The sequence below is a fragment of the Phyllobates terribilis genome, unplaced genomic scaffold, assembly GCF_046119375.1.
Source record: "Phyllobates terribilis strain yellow unplaced genomic scaffold, ASM4611937v1 Scaffold_11__3_contigs__length_659146591, whole genome shotgun sequence".
NCBI lineage: Eukaryota > Metazoa > Chordata > Amphibia > Anura > Dendrobatidae > Phyllobates > Phyllobates terribilis.
Genome location: NW_027362771.1, coordinates 440,390,418 through 440,414,687, shown reverse-complemented (window position 1 = coordinate 440,414,687; position 24,270 = coordinate 440,390,418). Strand labels below are relative to the sequence as shown.

Below are 24,270 nucleotides of genomic sequence, written 5' to 3'. Positions count from 1 at the left end.
CACATTGTCCACGAAAAGAAGTCGACATGTTAGTTTGGCTGGAAGATGGTCTTTCTTCTGCAGATGGTACTCCCCCCCCACCGCGGGGGGCTCGACCCACCAGCGGACAGGCACCAGTATTAGGAGAGGGGGGCTGGCCGTCAGGGTCCACCGCGGCTCTGGCACAAACCCGGCGACACGGAGGTGGCACGGGCAGGAACGGACTGGCCGTGTCGGCTTCTCACTTTTTGGATTTTAGAAGGGCATGACATGCCTATATCTGTGTCTCCCCCTCCTTTTACTCCTCCACCTCTTTTATTTTCGCATGACTATATGTACTTGTCACTTTTCCATGTGTTAGTTATGTCTTCTGAGCAGTTTGTCAGCTTTTGGACACCTTTGAAGGTGTTTTCTATGTGTTTCTATGTGTTTTTGTTTGCCTGCCATTGGTTTTAACGGTGTTCGAAGGTGTTCGACGAACAGTTCGACGAACAGTTCGGCGAACACACGGGTGTTCGACGAACCGAACCGAACTCGAACACTACGGGGGTGGCTCAACACTAGTCTTGATAATTGCCAATAATTTCCATCTATTGTCTATTCCATTTGCACAACAGCATGTGAAATTGATTGTCAATCAGTGTTGCTTCCTAAGTGGACAGTTTAATTTCACAGAAGTTTGATTCACTTGGAATTATATTCTGTTGTTTAAGTGTTCCCTTTATTTTTTTGAGCAGTGTATACATAAAGCTGGTGAAATAAGGATTGACCACGTTTACTGAAATTTATTTAATACTTCGTACAAAAGCCTTTTTAAATAATGACAGTTTCCAGATGTCTCCTGTATGAAGAAACTAGTCGCATGCATTGCTCATGTGTGATTTTGGCCCATTCTTCCATACAAACACTCTTCAAATCCTGAAGGTTCTATGGGCTCCTTCTATGAACTCTGAGCTTTAGACCTTTCCATAAATTTTCTATAAGATTCAGGTCAGGTGATTGGCTGGGCCATTCTAGCAGCTTTATTTTATTTCTCTGAAACCAATTGAGAGTTTCCTTGGCTGTGTGTTTGGGATCATTGTCTTGCTGAAATGTGCACCCTCATTTCATCTTCATCTTCCTGGTAGATGGCAGCCGATTTTTATCAAGAATGTCTCTGTACATTTGTCCATCCTTCCTATTATATAAAGTTTGCCGGTGCCATATGCTGAAAAACAGCCTGACACTATGATATTCCCACCTTAAAACTTCACTATTGGTATGGTGTTTAGAGGGTGACATGCAGTGCCTTTTGGCCTCCAAACATAGAGTGTATTATGGCATCTAAAGAGTTCAATTTTGGTCTCATTTGACCAGACTATATATTTCCCTGTATTCTAAAGGCTTGTTTAAATGTTGCTGAGGAAATTTTAAATGCACTTGAACATGATTTTTGTTCAGCAATGGAGTCTTCCATTGTGAGCGTGCATGCAGGCCATGGAAGTTAAGTGCATTGCTTATAGTTTTCTTTGAAACAGTTGTGCCTGCTGATTCCAAGTATTTCTGTAGTTCTCCACAGGTGGTCCTTGGCTCTTGGACAACTCTTCTGATAATTCTTTTCACTCATCTTTCTGAAACCTTGCAGGGAGCACCTAGTCGTGGCCTGTTTAAGGTGAAATAATGTTCTTTCCACTTCTTGATTATGCCCCCAACAGCGCTAACTGGAACCTCTACTAGTTTAGCTATTCTTCTGTAACCGATGTCATCAGTGTGTTTCATTACAATAAGGTTGTAAAAGGTCTTGAGACAACTCACTGGTTTTACCCATTATGAGATGTTTCTTGTGTGGCAACTTGGTAATGAGACATCAGTTGAATTAGCTAATAGTGAAAAATAATAAATGGCAGGATTGCTTTCTATTTACTGATTGATTTCAGGTGGTGTCATGACTTTCTGTGGCTTTTTGCACCTCTATTTTCCCTGTGTCATTTCAAATTATTACACATAACTTAATTTATGGACATACAGTTGTGCTCAAAAGCTTACATACCCCAGCAGAATTTTTGCTTTTATGGCTTTGTTTCAGAGAACATCAGTGATAACAAAAAAACGTTTTCTCTGTGCCATTTGGCGTATTCTAGGCGAGATACTTTGTGGCATTTGCGCAATAATGGCTTTCTTCTGGTGACTCGACCATGCAGCCCATTTTTCATCAAGTGTCTCCTTATTGTGCACCTTGAAACAGCCACTCCGCTAGTTTTCAGACAGTCCTGAATTTCAGCTGATGTTATTTGTGGGTTTTTCTTTGCATCCCGAACAATTTTCCTGGCAGTTGTGGCCGAAATTTTTGTTGGTCTATCTGACTGTGGTTTGGTTTTTACAGAGCCCCTGATTATCAGGCCAAAATCACCAGGGTATGTGAACTTTTTATCAGGTTCATTTGGATGTTTTTGGTTGTCATTAAGATTTAAAAAGAGAAAACACAGTAGTTTGACAATAAATGGCTTCACCCAACCAATAACCATGAGTGGAGAAAAAGTTTTTTGTTATCATTCATATTCTCTGAAACAAGGCCAAGAAAGCAAAAATTCTGTCAGGGTATGTAAAGTTTGGAGCATAACTGTATATGGTCTGATTTCTTTGCCTGTGTCGATTGGATGGGTGGTTAACAAAATTTGGTGGAAGTTCATGTCAATAGCACCTTTAGAAATATATTTATTTAGAAAATTGGTGACGTGTTCATTAGTAAATATCTTTAAAAGTAACATGATCAATGGTTGTACCTTTTGACATAGAAGCTTTTAAATGTAAGTGGAGGCAACAGTTGGAAAATATATATGTTATGGGCTTACACAGTAAGGTGGATTCTGTAAGCTGTTGGTCAGGGTGAGTTACATGGACCATATGATGGCACAGCAGGCAGGACTTGTCAGATGGCACATGGAACAGCAAAGTCCAGAACAGCTTTGTATGTACAATAGCATGTAGAGACGCAGAGCAAAATACATCAGAAGACACAGAGCTAGGAGTCTGAATAGTCACATGAACTGAAGTATATGCCATCCAGGACTTGCAGCATGTAAATGGTTAATGTAGAGCTGCCTTTGCAATAGCTATTTAATGATGTCCCACATCTTCTTAATGGGACACAAGTCCAGAAACGCGCTCATGGTAGCACATTTTGGCCATGCAGACTGCTCACATTAACACGAGCAAAATGCCGCCTGGCAATTACATGTTGACAAACAGTTCCTGGGTCACTTTGGATAAATGGCCGTACTAATAAATTAAGATATCTTAAAAAAAAAATTCTGTTTCTTCATCATTTGCATATCATTCCATGTATGTAACTGCCATAATTCCATTACTTTTCCTTCTTGGTGTTGCAGTTTCAATGTTGAGGAGTGTATGTTTACAAACCTTTGTTTTAACTGATTGCATTTTCGAAGAAACAAGTCAGTTATGTAAATAGTAAAGTACATTCATACTTTTCAAAAGTAATCCATATGTGTCATCAGGGATTTTCAAGCATGAATAAATGTAGGCATACCACACAACAGCCATTCCAGCATGTTCTAAATGTAACACACCTGACAGATGGAATGTGTGCATAATGTGGGACAATTACAAAGGCATGCAACAAATAAACCTTATGAAGACTCAAGATTTCACTTTTTCTGAAAATGTATTTGAAAAGTAACCTGAAAGTAACACAACTTGTGTTCCAGCAGAGGTACTGCGGGAAAGGGCAGTATAAAACATTATGAAAGATGCCTATTACGGCGTCCTCTGCTGCACCAAAATACGGCTTTAACTGATATACAGTTAGGCTTGTAAGTGCACCCTTGGGTGAATCAGTGTGCTTGCAGTCTATGGCTTCTCTTTACAGCATTTCTTCTCACGCCGCCACATATCTTTCCAGCATGACTCAAGGTAATGGAGATTTAATACTATTAGCATTGAACTGATGGGGCGGTGTATAAGTGCCCCCACTGCACTAACAACCTCTAGTTTAATTGATCAACTTCTATAGTGTACCTATTCAGACAATAGTCTATTACAGCATAATTGAACTCCCATTACCAGGCTATATATCCCTCACATGGAGAGCTGTCACATGGAATATTTTTCTATGGTCCATTGATTGGGTGCTCCTTGGCCAGGCTTGTGTCTGGATATCTGTATAATAGAGATGTCATGAGATATACACATACACAAATCTTGGCCTTTCTTTATTCTCTTCATACTATTTGGCTGGTAGAATATGTCAACACTCATCATTCATTGAGCGTCATATAGGGGATGTAAGTCTCTTTGCAGGGTTTTTCTACCTTACCCTGCCCTTTCTTCCTTTAGCTGTTCCTCCCCCGAATTTCTCCCCCAATATTTATATTTGAGTAATTCTTGTGAAAAATAAGTTTTTCAATTAAGTATATTTATATGATTAAATCCCGTTTTGTGTTGTTTTGGAGATAACTTATATGTGTATTGAGGAATTTACAACTTAAAATATATAGAGGTTCCCCTTTTGACGTATAACTTCTTTCTCCAATACTTCTTTTTGGTTGTGATGCGTGAACATAGCGTCAGAATTGTCGATTTTGTTTAAGATATCTGGAGTTTTTCACCATCTAGAGATGATATCATTGAGTTCTTAATACTTTATTGATGTTGAATGTAAATGTGTGTTTTTTTAAGATGGCTTTTATTTCATCTAGGATAAAGCAAGTATTTAGCTCTATTTTGTATTTTATTTATGCAGAAAGGTATTTTTTGTTTATTATATAAAATCATATGAAGTTTTTTTATTATACAAAAAAAAAAAGCAAAACCTTGACATTAATGATTTGAAAGTGGACAGATAGAGCATAAAACAGAGGCCTTTGCAGTTGCATAATCTGATCTGTTAAAATATCAATATGGTTGCAGAAAATTTGCAACATACAACCCAAATCTCTCCCTTTAAAGGCAATTGCTCCTGAATAACATACATGGGGTCTAAAATTAGTAACTCACTATCCGTTATATACAATTTAAATTTTAAACCATTACTCAACAAAATAGAAACTGATATTTCCCCAAAGAATTATTCCCCATCTCTTGGTTCTGTTACACTCATCTGGTGAGGTGAGTCCTCTAAGACTTAAGTCCAGGTGGGCACAGTGTTGATACAGCAAGCAGGAAGGCATGTAGGAAGCGATGACTTGGCATACTCAGTAATCTTAGGAGCAGCAGGACTGATGAAGTGGAACCCAGCATGGATGAAAGCAAGTTAAAGCACAGTATGCATGGAAAGTGGAGCACACCCAACAATGTCATTGATCCTCACCGGGCAACTTGTAAAACCCAACATGGAGCACAACAGAGGGCAGTGGAACCTGGGGAAGGAAGATATTATACCTAGTACAAGTTTTACCAATAGAAATCCCACAAACATTCTTACAAAAACTTAAAAACATGATCTCAAAGTTAATTCTATGTTCTTTGTTTTGCTATATTAAACATTTAATACTAATAAAACCTTAAAACATGGGAGGCGTCGGTCTCCTGGACTTTGAAAACTACACACTCTCCACCCACTTAGCCAGAGTCATGGAATGGCATACCTTTCCACACAGTAAACTATGAGTAGATATACATATTAACTCACTCAAAGAAAATGTAAACCATTCCTTATGGTTAACACCCCATAATAGATTTAATACTGTGAAAGAACAAATTATTGTATAAAAACAACACTAAGACTTTAGCAAAAAAAAATAAAAAACATAACCTAATCCTTAATATATCTAATTTCTTTCCCCTTATATACCATATCTTTTGGATTATAAGATGCTCTTTTCCCCCTAAAATTAGGAGGAAAAAGGGGATGAGTCTTTTAATGTAAAGGTACAGCATTTTACCAGGGGTTGCCGTCTGTGGAGCAGGATAACAGGTAACAGTTGGCTGCGGCAGGAGTGGGGCGATGCTGCGGGCCCCGTCCTCTGTGAAGAAGTCGTCTCTCAAGATCTTGATCTACTCATGCGCCCCTTCTGGCCACCATTTTCCCAAAGCCCACCGCCGACTTCTCTGAGGACAAGGGCCCACAGCATCGCCCCACTCCCGCCACTGCCCCAGTCCTCCTGAATCAGCAACCCTTCTGAGAGGACAGGACCAGCAGCATCGCCCCATTCCTGCCGCAGCTGCCGCCGACCTCTTGAAGCAGTGACCCTGGTTCCTGTGACCCCGCCCCACCACCGCCCTTTCCCAGGTAAAACAGATTGTAAGGCGCACCATTTTATTTAAAAAAATATTTTTTCCTATTTTCCACCCCAATATTTCTGGTGCACTTTATAATCTCAAGTACTGATATATGCAGGGAGGAGGGGGAATGGAAGATCAGCTCACCAGTGAGTAGTATCCAGGACACAGCTGCAGAGATCCACGACCAGGCTGAACAGCAAATTAAAAATAGAAGTTTTAGTGGAGATCCAAAAGTAAAAGAAGATTAAGTTTATTCACAAAGTAGTTAAAATACATGGCAACAACACGACCAGCTAGTCTGAATACCAATGCGTTTCGACCACCTAAGGGGGAAAACAGCCATGAGTTAGTCCCCTTAGGTGGTCAAAACGCGTTGGTATTCACACTAGCTGGTCGTGTTGCTGCCGTGTATTTTAACTACTTTGTGAATAAACTTAATCTTCTTTTACTTTTGGATCTCCGCTGGAACTTCTATTTTTACATTTTATAATCCGGTACGTTTTATAACCCGCAAAATACAGTACTTGACACCTAATAATAATAAATCCTTAAAAAAGATTTAAACATCAGAGCAATTAAGCAAACTACCTATTGAATATATAACAAATAACAATGAAGCTTGTATTAAAAATAAAATAAAAGATCTTTGTCGACCAAGAATTTATAGTTCTTAAATACATAATTACATTGCACATACCAGACATGTCAAGTTTAACCACTGATAATACTTTGAGAGAACTGATCTAACAAAAAAAGGGAAAAAAAGAAAATATTAATCCCCAAAACTTTTTATATTTTTTGGATGGGTAGAAAAAGTGACGTACCGCTAAAACAGGCAAACCAGCTCCGTCCTCCACTATTTTCCCTGTGAATCTGACGTCTTAGCACAGAGGGCTCGATGACGTCACTACTAGGGATGAGCTAACCTTTCATAGTTTGATTCAGTTCCATTCGATAAATTTCCCGCTGTTTGCCAAACAGTTCATCGTACAGTTTGTCGAACATGTCCAAATTACGTTCAAAGGGGCCCTAAAGCTGTCCAAACAGCTCAAATTAGGGGCAGACACCAGGAAAAGTGGCATCAATTGACCTAGAGTAGCACAATTTAATCCATGGCGCCTTACATGTGAAAAAGGGGAATACATTGCAAAAACAATTAGTAATCTTGAACAAAAATAAGTTGGTGACTGGTACAGGAGGAGAGAGGACCTTGCCCGCGAGGGCTCGCAATCTACAACCTATTTTGCTTCTTGTAGGTTTTTCTGATTCATGGCCATTGTGAAACATGCATTTGTGTGCTGCATGTATACCATCTTAAACCAAGCTCAGATTGTGTTTTTTTTATCTCACTATCCAGTAGCAGGAGCAGCCTCTCTGTGCTGTTACACTGACAAAATGGTGCCAAAACAACATGTCCGCTCTTTATATGGAAAGGGATTACCGGAGGCGCTCCCGTGGATAATGATAGAGACTCCACTGTATGTTTAGTGGAAACATTCCAATAGGCTCGCAAGTGACTGCTCAAAAGCGCATAGGTTCAAGATATAAAAATTTATTTGGAATTTAAAACCACTCAAGGGATGAGTGGTTGACATATAAAAGCATTAAATGACACAACGCGTTTCTGCTCTCAAGGAGCCTTCATCGGGTGCATGTTGAGCTATAGCTATGGCTGCCGGAATCTCCACACATTAAGTTAAGAAAAAAAAATTAAGAATAACAGTCCGCCGCTCCTCTGAACTCACTCCACCCCCTCCCCTCATCAAGCACACCACCCCCACTCATCATACAACACCACTATCCTATCCAAAGTCCTAAAAAAAACACTAGAACATGATCATTTACCGCACTTTGGGTGAATTTTGCTGATTTTGAGTAAAAATGCTTGGGGGTACGAACACGAGTCCGATTGTGCAATGTTTGCATCGAATTTGAGATTGACAAATGTTTTCCAAACAAGTTTGCTCATCTCTATTTAACACCATTTATTCCTCTGTAAATAAACCTGGTAATTGTTTAAACCTCATCTCTTTTGAGTGCGTACAGAGCATGGACAGAGGTTTCCCGAGTTGATCCCTGGCAGAAGAGGAAGACCCTCCTGCATCCCACTACAGCTCCCAGCAAGATTTGGGTGGAGGCACTGCACCATATTGAGGTGAGAACTACCGAACACTCTGCCCCCAGAGGCTGCTTAAAGGGGTGTTTCATATATATTTGTGGTTTTATATCCAATATCTCTGAATGGGAAACATTAAAAGTGAAGTTTTATGAAGTCACCTTTTTTTCTCAACTTGACTGGGTCACATGGACTCCGCGCTAAATTTCTCAGTTTTCATGAATTGGGATCAAAGTACAGGAAGAGATTAAGACGAAAAGTACTTGGATTTTTTTTAACCTTTGGTTTAGTACAATATTACTAATCTAAGTGTTTTCATTACAGTGATCTCTAGTAGTAAAATATTTATGCAAAAGTGATAACATTTAAGGAACTTTCTAGAAATTCCAGCTGTAAACCGGAATGATTCTATGTTCTATGCAGGTATATCTATAACATTTTCTTGTCACCACCATAGTCATTATGCAGATATAAAAATACCTACATAGGGTGCAGTCAACAGAGATTCCACAAGTGTGTTTTAATATGAGCTGCTATCTGCAACAGTGAGAGCTTATGCAATTGCAAGGTCATTGCTTGCTTCTGCTTCATACAATGAATTTCAAGTAATTAGGTCATCTGAACAAACCAGTTCATTATGCTCTATTAGTTAATACGCTTGACCCAGAGCCACTGCTAAGAATGAGTCCTGCTGTAGTGGAATTAATGCTACCATGCATTGCATCATCTTTTTTAAATTTATATGAGTACCATATAATACCATATTTTCCCTACAACAACCACTTCTCGGAAACAGAGCAGAAACACTGACGTTGTTCAAGGAATAACTGCCCAGGAATAAAAAAGCTAAAATATACCCTCCTTCCTTCCCTTCCTTGTTTCCCACTGATATATCATTGGCATTCAAGCACATGCATACTCCTCCTTCCTCACAGTCTGTACAATTTACAAGATATCTATACTACTTGACAAAGAGCCTTTCCTGCCTCCCCGAGGCTTTCTCTGCTGTGGCTCTGTCACATGTATGACCAGTAATGGGAAAAGCACCTGTATGCAAAGTACTAGTGTCCAGTATAGAAAGGGGGCCTTTAACCCCTTAAGCCCCGAGGGTGGTTTGCACGTTAATGACCAGGCCAATTTTTACAATTCTGACCACTGTCACTTTATGAGGTAATTACTCTGGAACGCTTCAACGGATCCCCCTGATTCTGAGACTGTTTTTTCGTGACATATTGTACTTCATGATTGTGGTAAAATTTCTTCGATATCACTTGCGTTTATTTGTGAAAAAAACAGAAATTTGTCGAAAATTTTGAAAATTTTGCAATTTTCAAAATTTTTATTTTTATGCCCTTAAATCAGAGACATATGTCACACAAAAGAGTTAATAAATAACATTTCCCACATGTCTACTTTACATCAGCACAATTTTTGAACCCAAATTTTTTTTTGTTAGGGAGCTATAAGGGTTAAAAGTTGACCAGCGATTTCTCATTTTTCCAACAAAATTTACAAAACCATTTTTTTAGGGACCACATCACATTTGAAGTCACTTTGAGAGGTCTTTATGACAGAAAATACCCAAAAGTGACACCATTCTAAAAACTGCACCCCTCAAGGTGCTCAAAACCACATTCAAGAACTTTATTAACCCTTCAGGTGCTTCTCAGGAATTTTTGGAATGTGGAAGAAAAAAATGAACATTTAACTTTTTTCGCAAAAATGTTATTTTAGACCCATTTTTTTTTATTTTCACAGGGGTAACAAGAAAAAATGGACCCCAAAATTTGTTGTGCAATTTCCCCTGGGCACGCAGATACCCAATATCTGGGGAAAAAACACTGTTTGGGCGCACGGCAGGGCTCGGAAGGGAAGGAGCGCCATTTGACTTTTTGATTGTAAAATTTGCTTGAATAATTAGCGGACGCCATGTTGTGTTTGGAGAGCCCCTGTGTGCCCAAACATTGGAGCTCCCCCACAAGTGACCCCATTTTGGAAACTAGACCCCCCAAGGCACCTATCTAGATGCATAGTGAGCACTTGGAACCCCCAGGTGCTTCACAAATTGATTCGTAAAAATGAAAAGTGAAAAAAAAAACACTTTTTCATTTTTATGAATCAATTTGTGAAGCACCTGGGGGTTCCAAGTGCTCACTATGCATCTAGATAGGTGCCTTGGGGGGTCTAGTTTCCAAAATGGGGTCACTTGTGGAGGAGCTCCAATGTTTGGACACACAGGGACTCTCCAAATGCAACATGGTATCCGCTAACAAATTGTCGGCTCAAATTGTTAGCGGACACCATGTTGCGTTTGGAGAGCCCCTGTGTGCCCAAACTTTGGAGCTCCCCCACAAGTGACCCCATTTTGCAAACTAGACCCCCAAGGCACCTATCTAGATGCATAGTGAGCACTTGGAACCCCCAGGTGCTTCACAAATTGATTCGTAAAAATGAAAAAGTGAAAAAACACTTTTTCATTTTTATGAATCAATTTGTGAACACCTGGGGGTTCCAAGTGCTCACTATGCATCTAGATAGGTGCCTTGGGGGGTCTAGTTTCCAAAATGGGGTCACTTGTGGGGGAGCTCCAATGTTTGGGCACACAGGGACTCTCCAAATGCAACATGGTATCCACTAACAAATTGTCGGCTCAAATTGTTAGCGGACACCATGTTGCGTTTGGAGAGCCCCTGTGTGCCCAAACTTTGGAGCTCCCCCACAAGTGACCCCATTTTGGAAACTAGACCCCCCAAGGCACCTATCTAGATGCATAGTGAGCACTTGGAACCCCCAGGTGCTTCACAAATTGATTCGTAAAATGAAAAAGTGAAAAAAAAAACACTTTTTCATTTTTATGAATCAATTTGTGAAGCACCTGGGGGTTCCAAGTGCTCACTATGCATCTAGATAGGTGCCTTGGGGGGTCTAGTTTCCAAAATGGGGTCACTTGTGGGGGAGCTCCAATGTTTGGGCACACAGGGACTCTCCAAATGCAACATGGTATCCGCTAACAAATTGTCGGCTCAAATTGTTAGCGGACACCATGCTGCGTTTGGAGGGCCCCTGATGTGCCTTGACCTATTATACATTTTTTGAGCGCATACATGGTATCTCTATATGATTGTAACTAAAAATGTCAACCAACATTAGTAAGGGTAATATTTAACTGGTTCCCGACCGCCCACTGTACATAAATGTCGGTGCTGCCTGGGCTCTGTGCAGCGCCGACGTTTTAAATCGGTGGGTGGGTGGTCCCGCAGCGCTCAGGACCCCCAGGGTCCTGCAAGCGCTGCGGTTCCGGTGCAGAGCGATAGCTCTGACAGGGGACATCATTGGGACCTGATTGGATCAGGTCCCAATGATGTTAACCCATTGCTATCTTCTATATTCCGCGATCTATAGTGATCGCGGCATATAGAAGATAGTGAGAGGAGAGGGGGTCGTCAACTTACCTCTCCAACGGCCCCCTGATAGCTTCCAGGACCTTCCGTTGTTATGGCAGCTGGAGGTCACATGACCGCCTCCAGATCTGCCAGCTGAAGCCTGGCAGGACACACTGACTGTGAAACAGTCAGCAAAGATGTCATGTAATGTAATACATGTCTATTACATTGCATGACATCATTGATTAGAAAAATAAAAATTAATGTCCCATACAGGGACTAAGTAAAAAAAATGTTTTCAAACTGTTAAAAAAATCACAAAATAAATAAAAATAAATAAATAAAATATTAAACCAATAAATCCGTATATTTATGCAAAAACAAAAAAGTACACATATTTGGTATCGCCGCATCCGAAACAACCCGATCTATAAAACTGTCACACTAATTAACTCCTTCTGTGCACACCATAATAAAAATAAATAAAAAACAGAGCAAAAAACTATGCTTTTTCATCATATTGCCAAACAAAAAGGGGAAAAAATGCGATCTAAAAGCAAAATGGAAATAAAAATGGTACCACTGAAAAGGTCATCTTGTTCCGCAAAAAACAAGCTGCCAAACAGCTCCATCAGCCGAAAAATAAAAAAGTTATAGCGCTCAGAATAAAGCGATGCAAAAAATTTTTTTTTTCTATAAAATTGTTTTATTGTGTAAAAGCGCCAAAACATAAAAAAATTTACAGTAAGTGTAGTATCGCTGTAAACGTACTGACCCGAAGAATAATGCTGCCTGATCACTTTTACCACACGCAGAACGGCATAAAAAAAAACCTCAAAAAACAATTCCTGAATTGTTGGTTTTTGTTAATTTTACCTCCCAAAAAACGGAATAGAAAGCGATCAAAAAATGTCACGTAACCAAAAATGGTACCAATAAAAATGTCAACTCGTCCCGCAAAAAACAAGCCGTCACATGACTGTCGGCCGAAATTTGGAAAAATTATAGCTCTCAAAATATGGCGATGCAAAAACTAGATTTTGCAAAAAAAAGCGTCTCTTAGTGTGTGACAGCTGTCAGTCATAAAAACCCGATATAAATCTGGTATAGCTGTAATCGCACCGACCCGAAGAATAAAGTAATCTAATCAGTTATATCACACGAGGAACGGCGTAAAAAATAAATAAAACCAATTCTTCACTTGCTACTGATTTGTTTATTATGTCTCCCAAAGATCGCAGTAAGGCTCTGCTCACATTTATCCTGCGCTCTGCGCTGAGCACTTGCACCAGAGTTTCCGTGTAAATCTCTGAAATACGTGATTCAGACAGAACCCATGACGGAAGATTCCCTGTAATGAGGCAGATATAGGCCACTGTGGATGCCATCTGGCCTGTGATCCCACAGTGTCATTTGTTTTAGGCGTGCATAAAAGTGCAGTTGGCCACAGTTTTGTGCACTTCTGAAAAAAAGGACACCGCTAAACAGAGGCCAGACGGAGTCCAGAGTAACTCTGCTGCCTCATTACAGTGAATGGATCCCGCAGGGGTTTCATCTGAATTACATCACTTGGAAATTTAGATGGAAACCCCGATGTAAGTGCTCAGCCTAGAGCGCCGGATAAATGTTACGTAAAATGTTCCCAATAAAAGCTTCAACTCAGTCCTCAAAAAAAGCTAGTCCCCACTCAGGTCCGTCATCTGTTAAAAATATAAGGGACTTCCAAGTTACTGGTAGCAGAAAGGCACTGTAAAAGCGAAATGGCCCTTGCCCCCCAAAAGAAATTCAGAAAATTTTGTGCTCCCAAATCCAAATGCCTATTCTACAATAATTTGCCTATTCTACAATAATTTGTTCTCCAATTGTCAAATAGCGCTCCGTCCCCCCCAGATCTCGCCGTATGGCTAAGCGGTACGATACAGCCACATAGGGGGTATTGCCACTTTTAGAAGAAATTGTGTGACACATTTTGGCACCATTTTTACCCATTGCCCTGTGTGAAAATGTAAAATCTGAGGGTAAAACATTTTTTTGTGGTAAAAATATAATTATGCTTTTTTCACTGCCCAATGGTATACATTTAAAAGTTAAAAAATACTCACTACTTCCCTAGATGAATTCGTGTAGTTTACAAAATGGGGTCACTTGTGGGGGTTTCTGCATGTCAGCGACTCTTCAAATGTGACATGGTGTCTGCAACCTATCCCAGCCAACATAGCGCTCCTTTCTCTTCCGAACCCTGCTGTACACCAAAGCAGTGGTTTTCCCCCAGATATGGGGTATCGCCGTACTCGGGAGAAATTGCACAACAAATTTCATGGTGCAATTTCTCCTGTTACCCTTATGATGATGCAAAATTAGGGAATGAAAAACATTTTTTTGTGGGAAAAATGTGAAAATTTTATTTTTACGGCTCAATATTATAAACTTCTGTGAAGCACCTGGGGGTGCAAGGTGCTCACCACACATCTAGTTAAGTTCCCTAAGGGGTCTAGTTTCCAAAATGGTGTCACTTGTGTGGGGTTTCCACTGCTTAGGCACATCAGGAGCTCCTCAAATGCAACATGACGTCCGCTAATTATTCAAGCAAATTTTACATTCAAAAAGTCAAATGGCGCTCCTTCCCTTTCAAACACGGCTGTGTGCCCAAACAGTGGTTTGCCTCCACATATGGGGTATCGGCGTGACCAGGAGAAATTGCACAACAAATTTCATGGTGCAATTTATCCTATTACCCTTATGATAATGCAAAATTAAGGGATGAAAAACGTTTTTGTGGGAAAAATGTGAAAATTTTATTTTTACAGCTCAATATTATAAACTTCTGTGAAGCAACTTGGTGTTCAAGGTGCTCACCACACATCTAGATAAGTTCCCTAAGGGGTCTAGTTTCCAAAATGGTGTCATTTGTGGGGGGTTTCCACTGTTTAGTCACATCAGGAGCTCCTCAAATGCAACATGGCGTCCGCTAATTATTCAAGCAAATTTTACATTCAAAAAGTCAAATGGCGCTCCTTCCCTTTCAAACCCTGCCGTGCGCCCAAACAGTGGTTTTCCTCCACATATGGGGTATCGGCGTGTTCAGGAGAAATTGCACAACAAATTTCATGGTGTAATTTATACTATTACCCTTATGATAATGCAAAATTAAGGGATGAAAAACGTTTTTGTGGGAAAAATGTGAAAATTTTATTTTTACAGCTCAATATTATAAACTTCTGTGAAGCACCTTGGGGTTCAAGGTGCTAACCACACATCTAGATAAGTTCCCTAAGGGGTCTAGTTTCCAAAATGGTGTCACTTGTGGGGGGTTTCCACTGTTTAGGCACATCAGGGGCTCCCCAAATGCAACATGGCGTCCGCTAATTATTCAAACAAATTTTACATTCAAAAAGTCAAATGGCGCTCCTTCCCTTTCAAACCCTGCCGTGCGCCCAAACAGTGGTTTGCCTCCACATATGGGGTATCGGCGTGTTCAGGAGAAATTGCACAACAAATTTCATGGTGCAATTTATCCTATTACCCTTATGATAATGCAAAATTAAGGGATGAAAAACGTTTTTGTGGGAAAAATGTGAAAATTTTATTTTCACAGCTCAATATTATAAACTTCTGTGAAGCACCTTGGGGTTCAAAGTGCTAACCACACATCTAGATAAGTTCCCTAAGGGGTCTAGTTTCCAAAATGGTGTCACTTGTGAGGGGTTTCCACTGTTTAGGCACATCAGGGGCTCCCCAAATGCAACATGGCGTCCGCTAATTATTCAAACAAATTTTACATTCAAAAAGTCAAATGGCGCTCCTTCCCTTTCAAACCCTGCCGTGCGCCCAAACAGTGGTTTGCCTCCACATATGGGGTATCAGCGTGTTCAGGAGAAATTGCACAACAAATTTCATGGTGCAATTTATCCTATTACCCTTATGATAATGCAAAATTAAGGGATGAAAAACGTTTTTGTGGGAAAAATGTGATAAGATCTTCAGAACCGTGACCCCTCCGGTGTACAGGGTACCCTTTTTTAAAGCGGGGGGCAAACTTAGCAAACTCCCCGCGTACTGTAGTATTGTGAGCCGTGAACCATACTCTGTCACCAAGATAGAATACGGGGGCGGGACGACGAGAAGTGACAACCGACTCTCTATGTGTGGAGTCCGTCACGGGTGACAGATGGTGAAGACCAGCCGGACTTTGACGGAAAGATTTATCTCTAGCACATATGGGACACGCGAGAACAAAGTCCTTGACGTCCTGGCGCCACCGGGGCCACCAATAGGACCGTTGAAGGGACTTAGTAGTACGTTTGATCCCCAGATGATGGTTCCATATGGAGAACTGGCATAGGAACCGGAACGCGCGAATGTTGGCCATTATTCAGAAGAAGCGGAGTCAGACCTGTGGAGTCCGCCACGGTTAACAGGTGGAGAAGACCAGCCGGACTTTGACGGGATGATTTACCTCTCGCACAGATGGCACACGCAAAAACATATTCCTTGACGTCCTGGTGCCACCGGGGCCACCAATAGGACCGTTGAAGAAACCTTGTGTTACATTTGACCCCAAAATCTTAGGGGCATGAGCCCAGGAGAGCACCATATTTTGTAGATTAGGGGAAACAAACGTCCTCCCCGACGGAACCTGGTTAGAGGACACTGCAGCCACCCTCTCTACCTGAGAGTTCTTTTTGACATAGTCTGACAAGACCCGGGTCCTGGGGACAGATAAAGAATATGTACCGGAAGCCACAACGATAGAGGGATCAGAGACTACCCTCCTGGTGACTGTGACCATACACTGAGACACACAATTCTCACTCCAGGAAGAAATTCTCCCCGTATTCCAGTCAATGTGTGGAGTATGACAACGTAGCCAGGGGAGACCCAATAACACCTCGTCTAATCCACCGGGAATAATAAGAAAGGAGATGACCTCCCGGTGGCCCTGAGGAAATGACATGGTGAGGGGAATCGACTGGTAGGTGATTTGCGTGTCCAGGAGTGAACCATTGACAACACTAATGTTCATTGGTCTTGACAGTAACTCTATAGGGATGGCATGCCTCTGGGCAAACGTAGATGACAAAAAATTGCCATCAGCACCAGAGTCCACCCACGCCTTGGCAGTAACTGCAGATGTACCAAAGGACAATGTCACATTATATAATAATTTCTAGGAAGAAGTCGCAGAATCTAATACACCTCCTCCAACGGTGGTAAGACCTACTCATTCTCCCGACTGATTGGAACCCTTATTTACGGGGTGCTCCAAGAGATGTGCAGGTCGGGAACGAGAGGGACTAGACTCAGTCCGGGATATATCCATAGCCTCAGGCTCCGGGTCAGGAGTCGCGAGTTCGGAAATGGGTCTAGAGAAGGATGGGGCCAATCGATACTGAGGTTTGGCAACCTCCAGCTCTAACCTGTGTTCTGCATGATGCAAATCAATACGGTTTGCGAGAGATATTAAATCCTCTGGAGAGGTTGGAATCTCTTTGGTAGATAGAGCATTTTTAACATGACCAGCCAGACCCTTCTAGAACACCGGGATAAGCGACCGCTCAGACCAATCCAGTTCAGCCGCTAGGGTTCTAAACTGGATGGCATAGTGGCTGGCGGTGGCCGAACCCTGGATCAACGCAAAAAGCTTAAGAGTCGTATCATGCGTGACCTGAGGACCAAGGAATATACTTTTTAGTGTCTTAAGGAAAAGACCCGCATTTGCTACAACCGGATCATTCTGCTCCCATAGAGGAGTAGCCCACTCCAGAGCCCTGTGGGAGAGTAATGAGATGACATAACCCACTTTGGCTCTTTCGGAGGGGAACCGTGCCTCCATCATGTCCAAGTGAATGGATCATAAATTAATAAAACCCCTGTAAAATTTACTGTCCCCAGAAAATTTTTCCAGGAGAGCAAAACGGGGTAAAGGCGCACTTGCAGTGGTTGCAGTATTCACCGCAGTCGAGTTAATAATATTGGCTGCTAAAGAAGCCACCTGGGTAGCTACTGCAGTGATATCAGCGACCGGGACAGCTCGTTCCAGAGAATTAAGTCTGGCCTCAATTCACTGTATATAGTGCAGCAGTTGCTGGTTGTCGGCCATGTTCGGCAAGACCCTGGCACTCTGATACTGTTAGGAGGGCGGTTGCAGACAACTTTATTATAATGGAATGCAACCGACCCCGGGGTCCACGATGCTGCCGAACACTTTCCAAGTGAAAAGGAAAGTAACCAACTTAAATGATAAACCCTTCCGTGTTACTGCACACAGGAACGGGTATAGCCGTTCGCTCTATCTCTGTTAACTGCACGAGAGATGCGCGACCGGGGAAGTAGCTGTAGTCCTGTTAACTACACAGGGACTACACTGGCGGCGCTAGGATGCGTGTGTGACTACGCCAACGTGCTACCGGACTGAAGGGTATTACTCCACGTGGCTGACAGGCGATAGCCGTGGACAGGACGTCTGGAGGCTGCTCGGGGTGTTAGGCGACCCCTTTGGCAGAGCCAGACTGCAAGACGGAGCTACATGCCTATTTCCACTAGCATGCCTATTTCCACTACACCTGCCTAAGGAAACTAAGTGGAACACAGTCGTCCACACAACAGCATCACTTGCTCAAAGATCAGAGCGCGCCGCCATGTTTGTGGGTGGGTCTTTTAAAGACTGCCCACCTTCGCACTATTGGTGGCGTCACCCGCGACCAATCAGGCGGTGCCAGGTCACCGGATCAGGTGGTTGCCAAACCACCAATCACGGTCCGCCAGGTCACGGACATGCTTAGTGCGGAGAATCCTGGACTTAGGCTCCAGCAGTCCTGTCTCTCTCCGCAACCTACGCTTAAAATACCACAGAGACAATCTGTACATCTTGTGGACCAGCTAGGCATTGGGGCTGATGACGATGCTGAGCAGCATCAGCCCTGGCTGGACTGGAATGGGAGACCACAGAAGGTTTTGGACCCATTTCGAATTCAGCAGCAGCCTGATGCCTAACATACCCACCATTAATATATAATTAGTAGTGTTGAGCGAGCATGCTTGACATGGCTCTTTACTCGCCCGAGCATCTCACTACTCAGGATGTTCAGCGATCACCGAGCATTTCTGGGTTACTCGGGCAGGAGCTCAGGTCTCTGCCCTGCACGTTTGGTGCTCTTTACAGAGACAATGAACATGCAGGGATTGCCAGCCAGTCACTGTAATGTCGCAGCCATGTTGTTTGTGGGCATTTCAGTGGTTGGCTGGCCGCACAGCGTCACCTTGAGTATTTAAAACTGGGCGCTGCCATCTTGGACACAGTCGCTCTGGATCAGACAGTGTAGGGAGAGTGCTGCTGAGTTAGGGAGAGATATATAGTGCGAAATAGGTAGTGTAGGGTCTCTAAAGCCTGCCAAATCAAACAAACAGTCCTTCTCAGGACTAATATCCATCCCAGATATCAGGTAGGCTGTATAAGAGACGCAGTGGTTATACCAGCAAACGCTGCATTACAGTCCTGTGTGCTCCTCTTGGTCAAATTGCTAGACTTATCATCCTGGTCTCAGGGGCCAGGAAAATTATTATTTTTTTTTATCTAAATCATGTATTTTATTTTTTCCTCAGTCAGACAGTACAAATATGCATCTTATTAACCTTTTGGTATTCCCCCCCCCCCCAAAAAAAATTGAGTGTGTCTGTGACTGTTCAGACACCAATATATCTGTTTAAAAGAGTCTGGTGTACGCCACATAACTATAACTGTGGTTTTGCAGTTCCACGGGTCAAATCTCTATATTATCCTGCTTTTGGAATTTTTTGCCGTAAAAAAAAACTGTAATAGTGTCTCCCTGACTGGTCAGACACCAATATATCTGTTTAAAAGAGTCTGTTATAGGCCAGAAAAATAGAACTGTGGTTTTGCAGTTCCACGGGTCAAATCTGTATATTATCCTGCTTTTGGAATTTTTTTGCCATAAAAAAACTGTAATAGTGTCTCCCTGACTGGTCAGACACCAATATATCTGTTTAAAAGAGTCTGGTGTATGCCACATAACTATAACTGTGGTTTTGCAGTTCCACTGGTAAAATCTCTGTAATGTTTCTGCCTTGAAATGAGGTTTATTGTACTAACAGAAAATGTGCAATCTGCATTCAAACAAAATTTGACAGGTGCATAAGTATGGGAACCCTTATCATTTTCTTGTTTTAAATACTCCTACCTACTTTTTACTGAATTACTAAAGCCCCTTTTTTGGTTTTGTAACCTCATTGAGCTTTGAACTTCATAGCCAGGTGTATGCAATCATGAGAAAAGCTACTTAAAGTGGCCACTTGCAAGTTGTTCTCCTGTTTGAATCTCCTCTGAAGAGTGGCATCATGGGCTCCTCAAAACAACTGTCAAGTGATCTTTAAACAAAGATTATTCAACATAGTTGTTCAGGGGAAGGATACAAAAACCTGTCTCAGAGATTTAACCTGTCAGTTTCCACTGTGAGGAACATAGTAAGGAAATGGAAGAACACAGGGACAGTTCTTGTTAAGGCCAGAAGTGGCAGGCCAAGAAAAACATCAGAAAGGCAGAGAAGAAGAATGGTGAGATCAGTCATGGACAATCCTCAGACCACCTCCAGAGAGCTGCAGCATCAACTTGCTGCAGATGGTGTCACTGTGCATCGGTCAACTATACAACGCACTTTGCACAAGGAGAAGCTGTATGGGACAGTGATGAGAAAGAAGCCGTTTCTGCAAGCACGCCACAAACAGAGTCGGCTGAGGTATGCAAAAGCACATTTGGAGAAGCCAATTTCTTTTTGGAAGAAGGTCCTGTGGACTGATGAAACCAAGATTGAGTTGTTTGGTCATACAAAAAGGCGTTATGCATGGCGGCAAAAAAACACAGCATTACAAGAAAAACACTTGCTACCCACAGTAAAATTTGGTGGAGGTTCCATCATGCTTTGGGGCTGTGTGGCCAATGCCGGCACTGGGAATCTTGTTAAAGTTGAGGGACGCATGGATTCCACTCAGTATCAGCAGATTCTTGACAATAATGTTCAAGAATCAGTGACAAAGTTGAAGTTACGCAGGGGATGGATCTTTCAGCAAGACAATGATCCAAAACACTGCTCCAAATCTACTCAGGCATTCATGCAGAGGAACAATTACAATGTACTGGAATGGCCATCCCAGTCCCCAGACCTGAATATCATTGAACATCTGTGGGATCATTTGAAGAGGGCTGTCCATGCTCGGCGACCATCAAACTTAACTGAACTGGAATTGTTTTGTAAAGAGGAATGGTCAAAAATACCTTCATCCAGGATCCTGGAAATCATTAAAAGCTACAGGAAGCGACTAGAGGCTGTTATTTTTGCAAAAGGAGGATCTACTAAATATTAATGTCACTTTTCTTGTGAGGTGCCCATACTTATGCACCTGTCAAATTTTGTTTGAATGCAGATTGCACATTTTCTGTTAGTACAATAAACCTCATTTCAAGGCAGAAACATTACTGTGTCCAACAGTTATTACATATATCAAACTGAAATAGTTGTTGCAAAAACACCAATATTTATAAAACATTAAGCTTAAGATTAATAGGGGTGCCCAAACTTTTTCATATAACTGTATCTGTTTAAAAGATTCTGGTGTACGCCACATAACTATAACTGTGGTTTTGCAATTCCACGGGTCAAATCTCTGTATTACCCTGCTTTTGGCATTTTTTGCCATAAAAAAAACTGTAATAGTGTCTCCCTGACTGGTCAGACACCAATATATATGTTTAAAAGAGTCTGGTGTAGTCCAGAGAAATAGAACTGTGGTTTTTCAGTTCCACGGGTCAAATCTCTGTATTATCCTGTTTTTGGCATTTTTTGCCATAAAAAAAAACAGTAATAGTGTCTCATTGACTGTTCAGACACAAATATATCTGTTTAAAAGAGTCTGGTAAACTCCACATAACTATAACTGTGGTTTTGCAGTTCCACGGGTCAAATCTCTATACTATCCTGCTTTTGGCATTTTTTGCTGTAAAAAAAAAAAACTGTAAGTGTCTCCCTGACTGGTCAGACACCAATATATCTGTTTAAAAGAGTCTGGTATACGCCATATAACTATAATTGTGGTTTTGCAGTTCCACGGGTCAAATTTCTGTATTATCCTGCTTTTGGCATTTTTTGCCGTAAAAAAAAAACTGTAAGTGTCTCCCTGACTTATCAGACACCAATATATCTGTTTAAAAGAGTCTGGTATACACCACATAACTATAACTGTGGTTTTGCAATTCCACGGGTCAAATCTCTGTATTATCCTGCTTTTGGCATTTTTTGCCATAAAAAAAACTGTAATAGTGTCTCCCTGACTGGTCAGACACCAATATATCTGTTTAAAAGAGTCTGGTATAGGCCAGAAAAATAAAACTGTGGTTTTGCAGTTCCACGGGTCAAATCTCTGTATTATCCTGCTTTTGGCATTTTTTGCCGTAAAAAAAACTGTAATAGTGTCTCCCTGACTGGTCAGACACCAATATATCTGTTTAAAAGAGTCTGGTAAACTCCACATAACTATAACTGTGGTTTTGTAGTTCCACGGGTCAAATCTCTATATTATCCTGCTTTTGGCATTTTTTGCTGTAAAAAAAAAAACTGTAAGTGTCTCCCTGACTGGTCAGACACCAATATATCTGTTTAAAAGAGTCTGGTATACGCCACATAACTATAATTGTGGTTTTGCAGTTCCACGGGTCAAATTTCTGTATTATCCTGCTTTTGGCATTTTTTGCCATAAAAAAATTGTAATAGTGTCTCCCAGACTGGTCAGACACCAATATATCTGTTTAAAAGAGTCTGTTGTAGGCCAGAGAAATAGAACTGTGGTTTTTCAGTTCCACCGGTCAAATCTCTGTATTATCCTGCTTTTGGCATTTTTTACCATAAAAAAAACTGTAATAGTGTCTCCCTGACTGGTCAGACACCAATATATCTGTTTAAAAGAGTCTGGTGTAGGCCAGAAAAATAGACCTGTGGTTTTGCAGTTCCATGGGTCAAATCTGTATTATCCTGTTTTTGGCATTTTTTGCCTTAAAAAAAAACAGTAATAGTGTCTCCCTGACTGTTCAGACATAAATATATCTGTTTAAAAGAGTCTGGTAAACTCCATATAACTATAACTGTGGTTTTGCAGTTCCACGGGTCAAATCTCTATATTATCCTGCTTTTGGCATTTTTTGCTGTAAAAAAAAAAAACTGTAAGTGTCTCCCTTACTGGTCAGGCACCAATATATCTGTTTAAAAGAGTCTGGTATACGACACATAACTATAATTGTGGTTTTGCAGTTCCATGGGTCAAATTTCTGTATTATCCTGCTTTTGGCATTTTTTGCCATAAAAAAACTGTAATAGTGTCTCCCTGACTGGTCAGACACCAATATATCTGTTTAAAAGAGTCTGGTGTAGGCCAGAAAAATAGAACTGTGGTTTTGCAGTTCCACGGGTCAAATCTCTGTATTATTCTGCTTTTGGCATTTTTTGCTTAACCGCTTCCCGACCGCCCACTGTAGATAAACGTCCGCGCTGCCTGGGCTCTGTGCAGCGCGGACGTTTAAAAACGGTGGGTGGTCTCGCAGTGCTCAGGACCCCCAGGGTCCTGCAAGCGCTGTGAGAGCGGTGCAGAGCGTTAGCTCTGACAGGGAACATCATCGGGACCTGATTAGATCAGGTCCCAGTGATGTTAACCCTTTGCTGTCTTCTATATGCCGCGATCTATAGTGATCGCGGCATATAGAAGACAGCAGGAGGAGAGGGGGTCGTCCACTTACCTCTCCGACGACCCCTTGATTGCTTTCAGGACCTGGCATTGCTATGGCATCTGGAGGTCACATGACCGCCTCCAGCTCTGCCATATATGGTGTTTTTCCTGTCTGGCTTCAGCCTGTAGCTGATGCCAGACAGGAGACTGTGAAACAGTCAGTGAAGATCTCATATAATGTAATACATGTCTATTACATTACCAGAGATCAGAAAAATAAAAATTAATGTCCCATACAGGGACTACGTAAAAATGTAAAAAAAAGTAAAAAAAAATGTTTTGAAACTGTTAAAAAAAAAAATACAAAATAAATAAAAATAAATAAATAAAATATTAAACCGATAAATCCATATATTTATGCAAAAATAAAAAAAGTACACATATTTGGTATTGCCGCGTCCGAAACAACCCGAGCTATAAAACTGTCACACTAATTAACTCCTTATGTGTACACCGTAATAAAAATAAATAAAAAACGGAGCAAAAAACTATGCTTTTTCCTCATATCGCCAAACAAAAAGTGGAAAAATATGCGATCAAAAAGCAAAATGGAAATAGAAATGGTACCGCTGAAAACGGCGTCTTGTTCCGCAAAAATCAAGCCGCTATACAGCTCCATCAGCCAAAAATTAAAAAAGTTATACCTCTCAGAATAAATAAATGCAAAAAAAATATTTTTTCTATAAAATTGTTTTATTGTGTAAAAGCGCCAAAACATAAAAAAAAATACAGTAAGTGTAGTATCGCTGTAAACGTACTGACCCGAAGAATAACGCTGCCTGA

At 41.3% G+C, this 24,270-nt stretch overlaps 1 protein-coding gene across 1 annotated transcript in view; it reads right to left on the bottom strand.

Moving 5' to 3' along the window:
• Positions 1-6,635: 6,635 nt before the first annotated feature.
• Positions 6,636-24,270, bottom strand: part of LOC141167305 (SCAN domain-containing protein 3-like) — a 136,748-nt gene continuing 119,113 nt past the window's right edge. The window contains exons 2-3 of the mRNA XM_073654732.1: positions 6,899-6,944; positions 6,636-6,748 (exon numbers count right to left, since the gene is read on the bottom strand). Coding sequence (XP_073510833.1) covers positions 6,636-6,748; positions 6,899-6,944 — 159 coding nt within the window. The remainder of the gene's footprint in view (positions 6,749-6,898; positions 6,945-24,270) is intronic.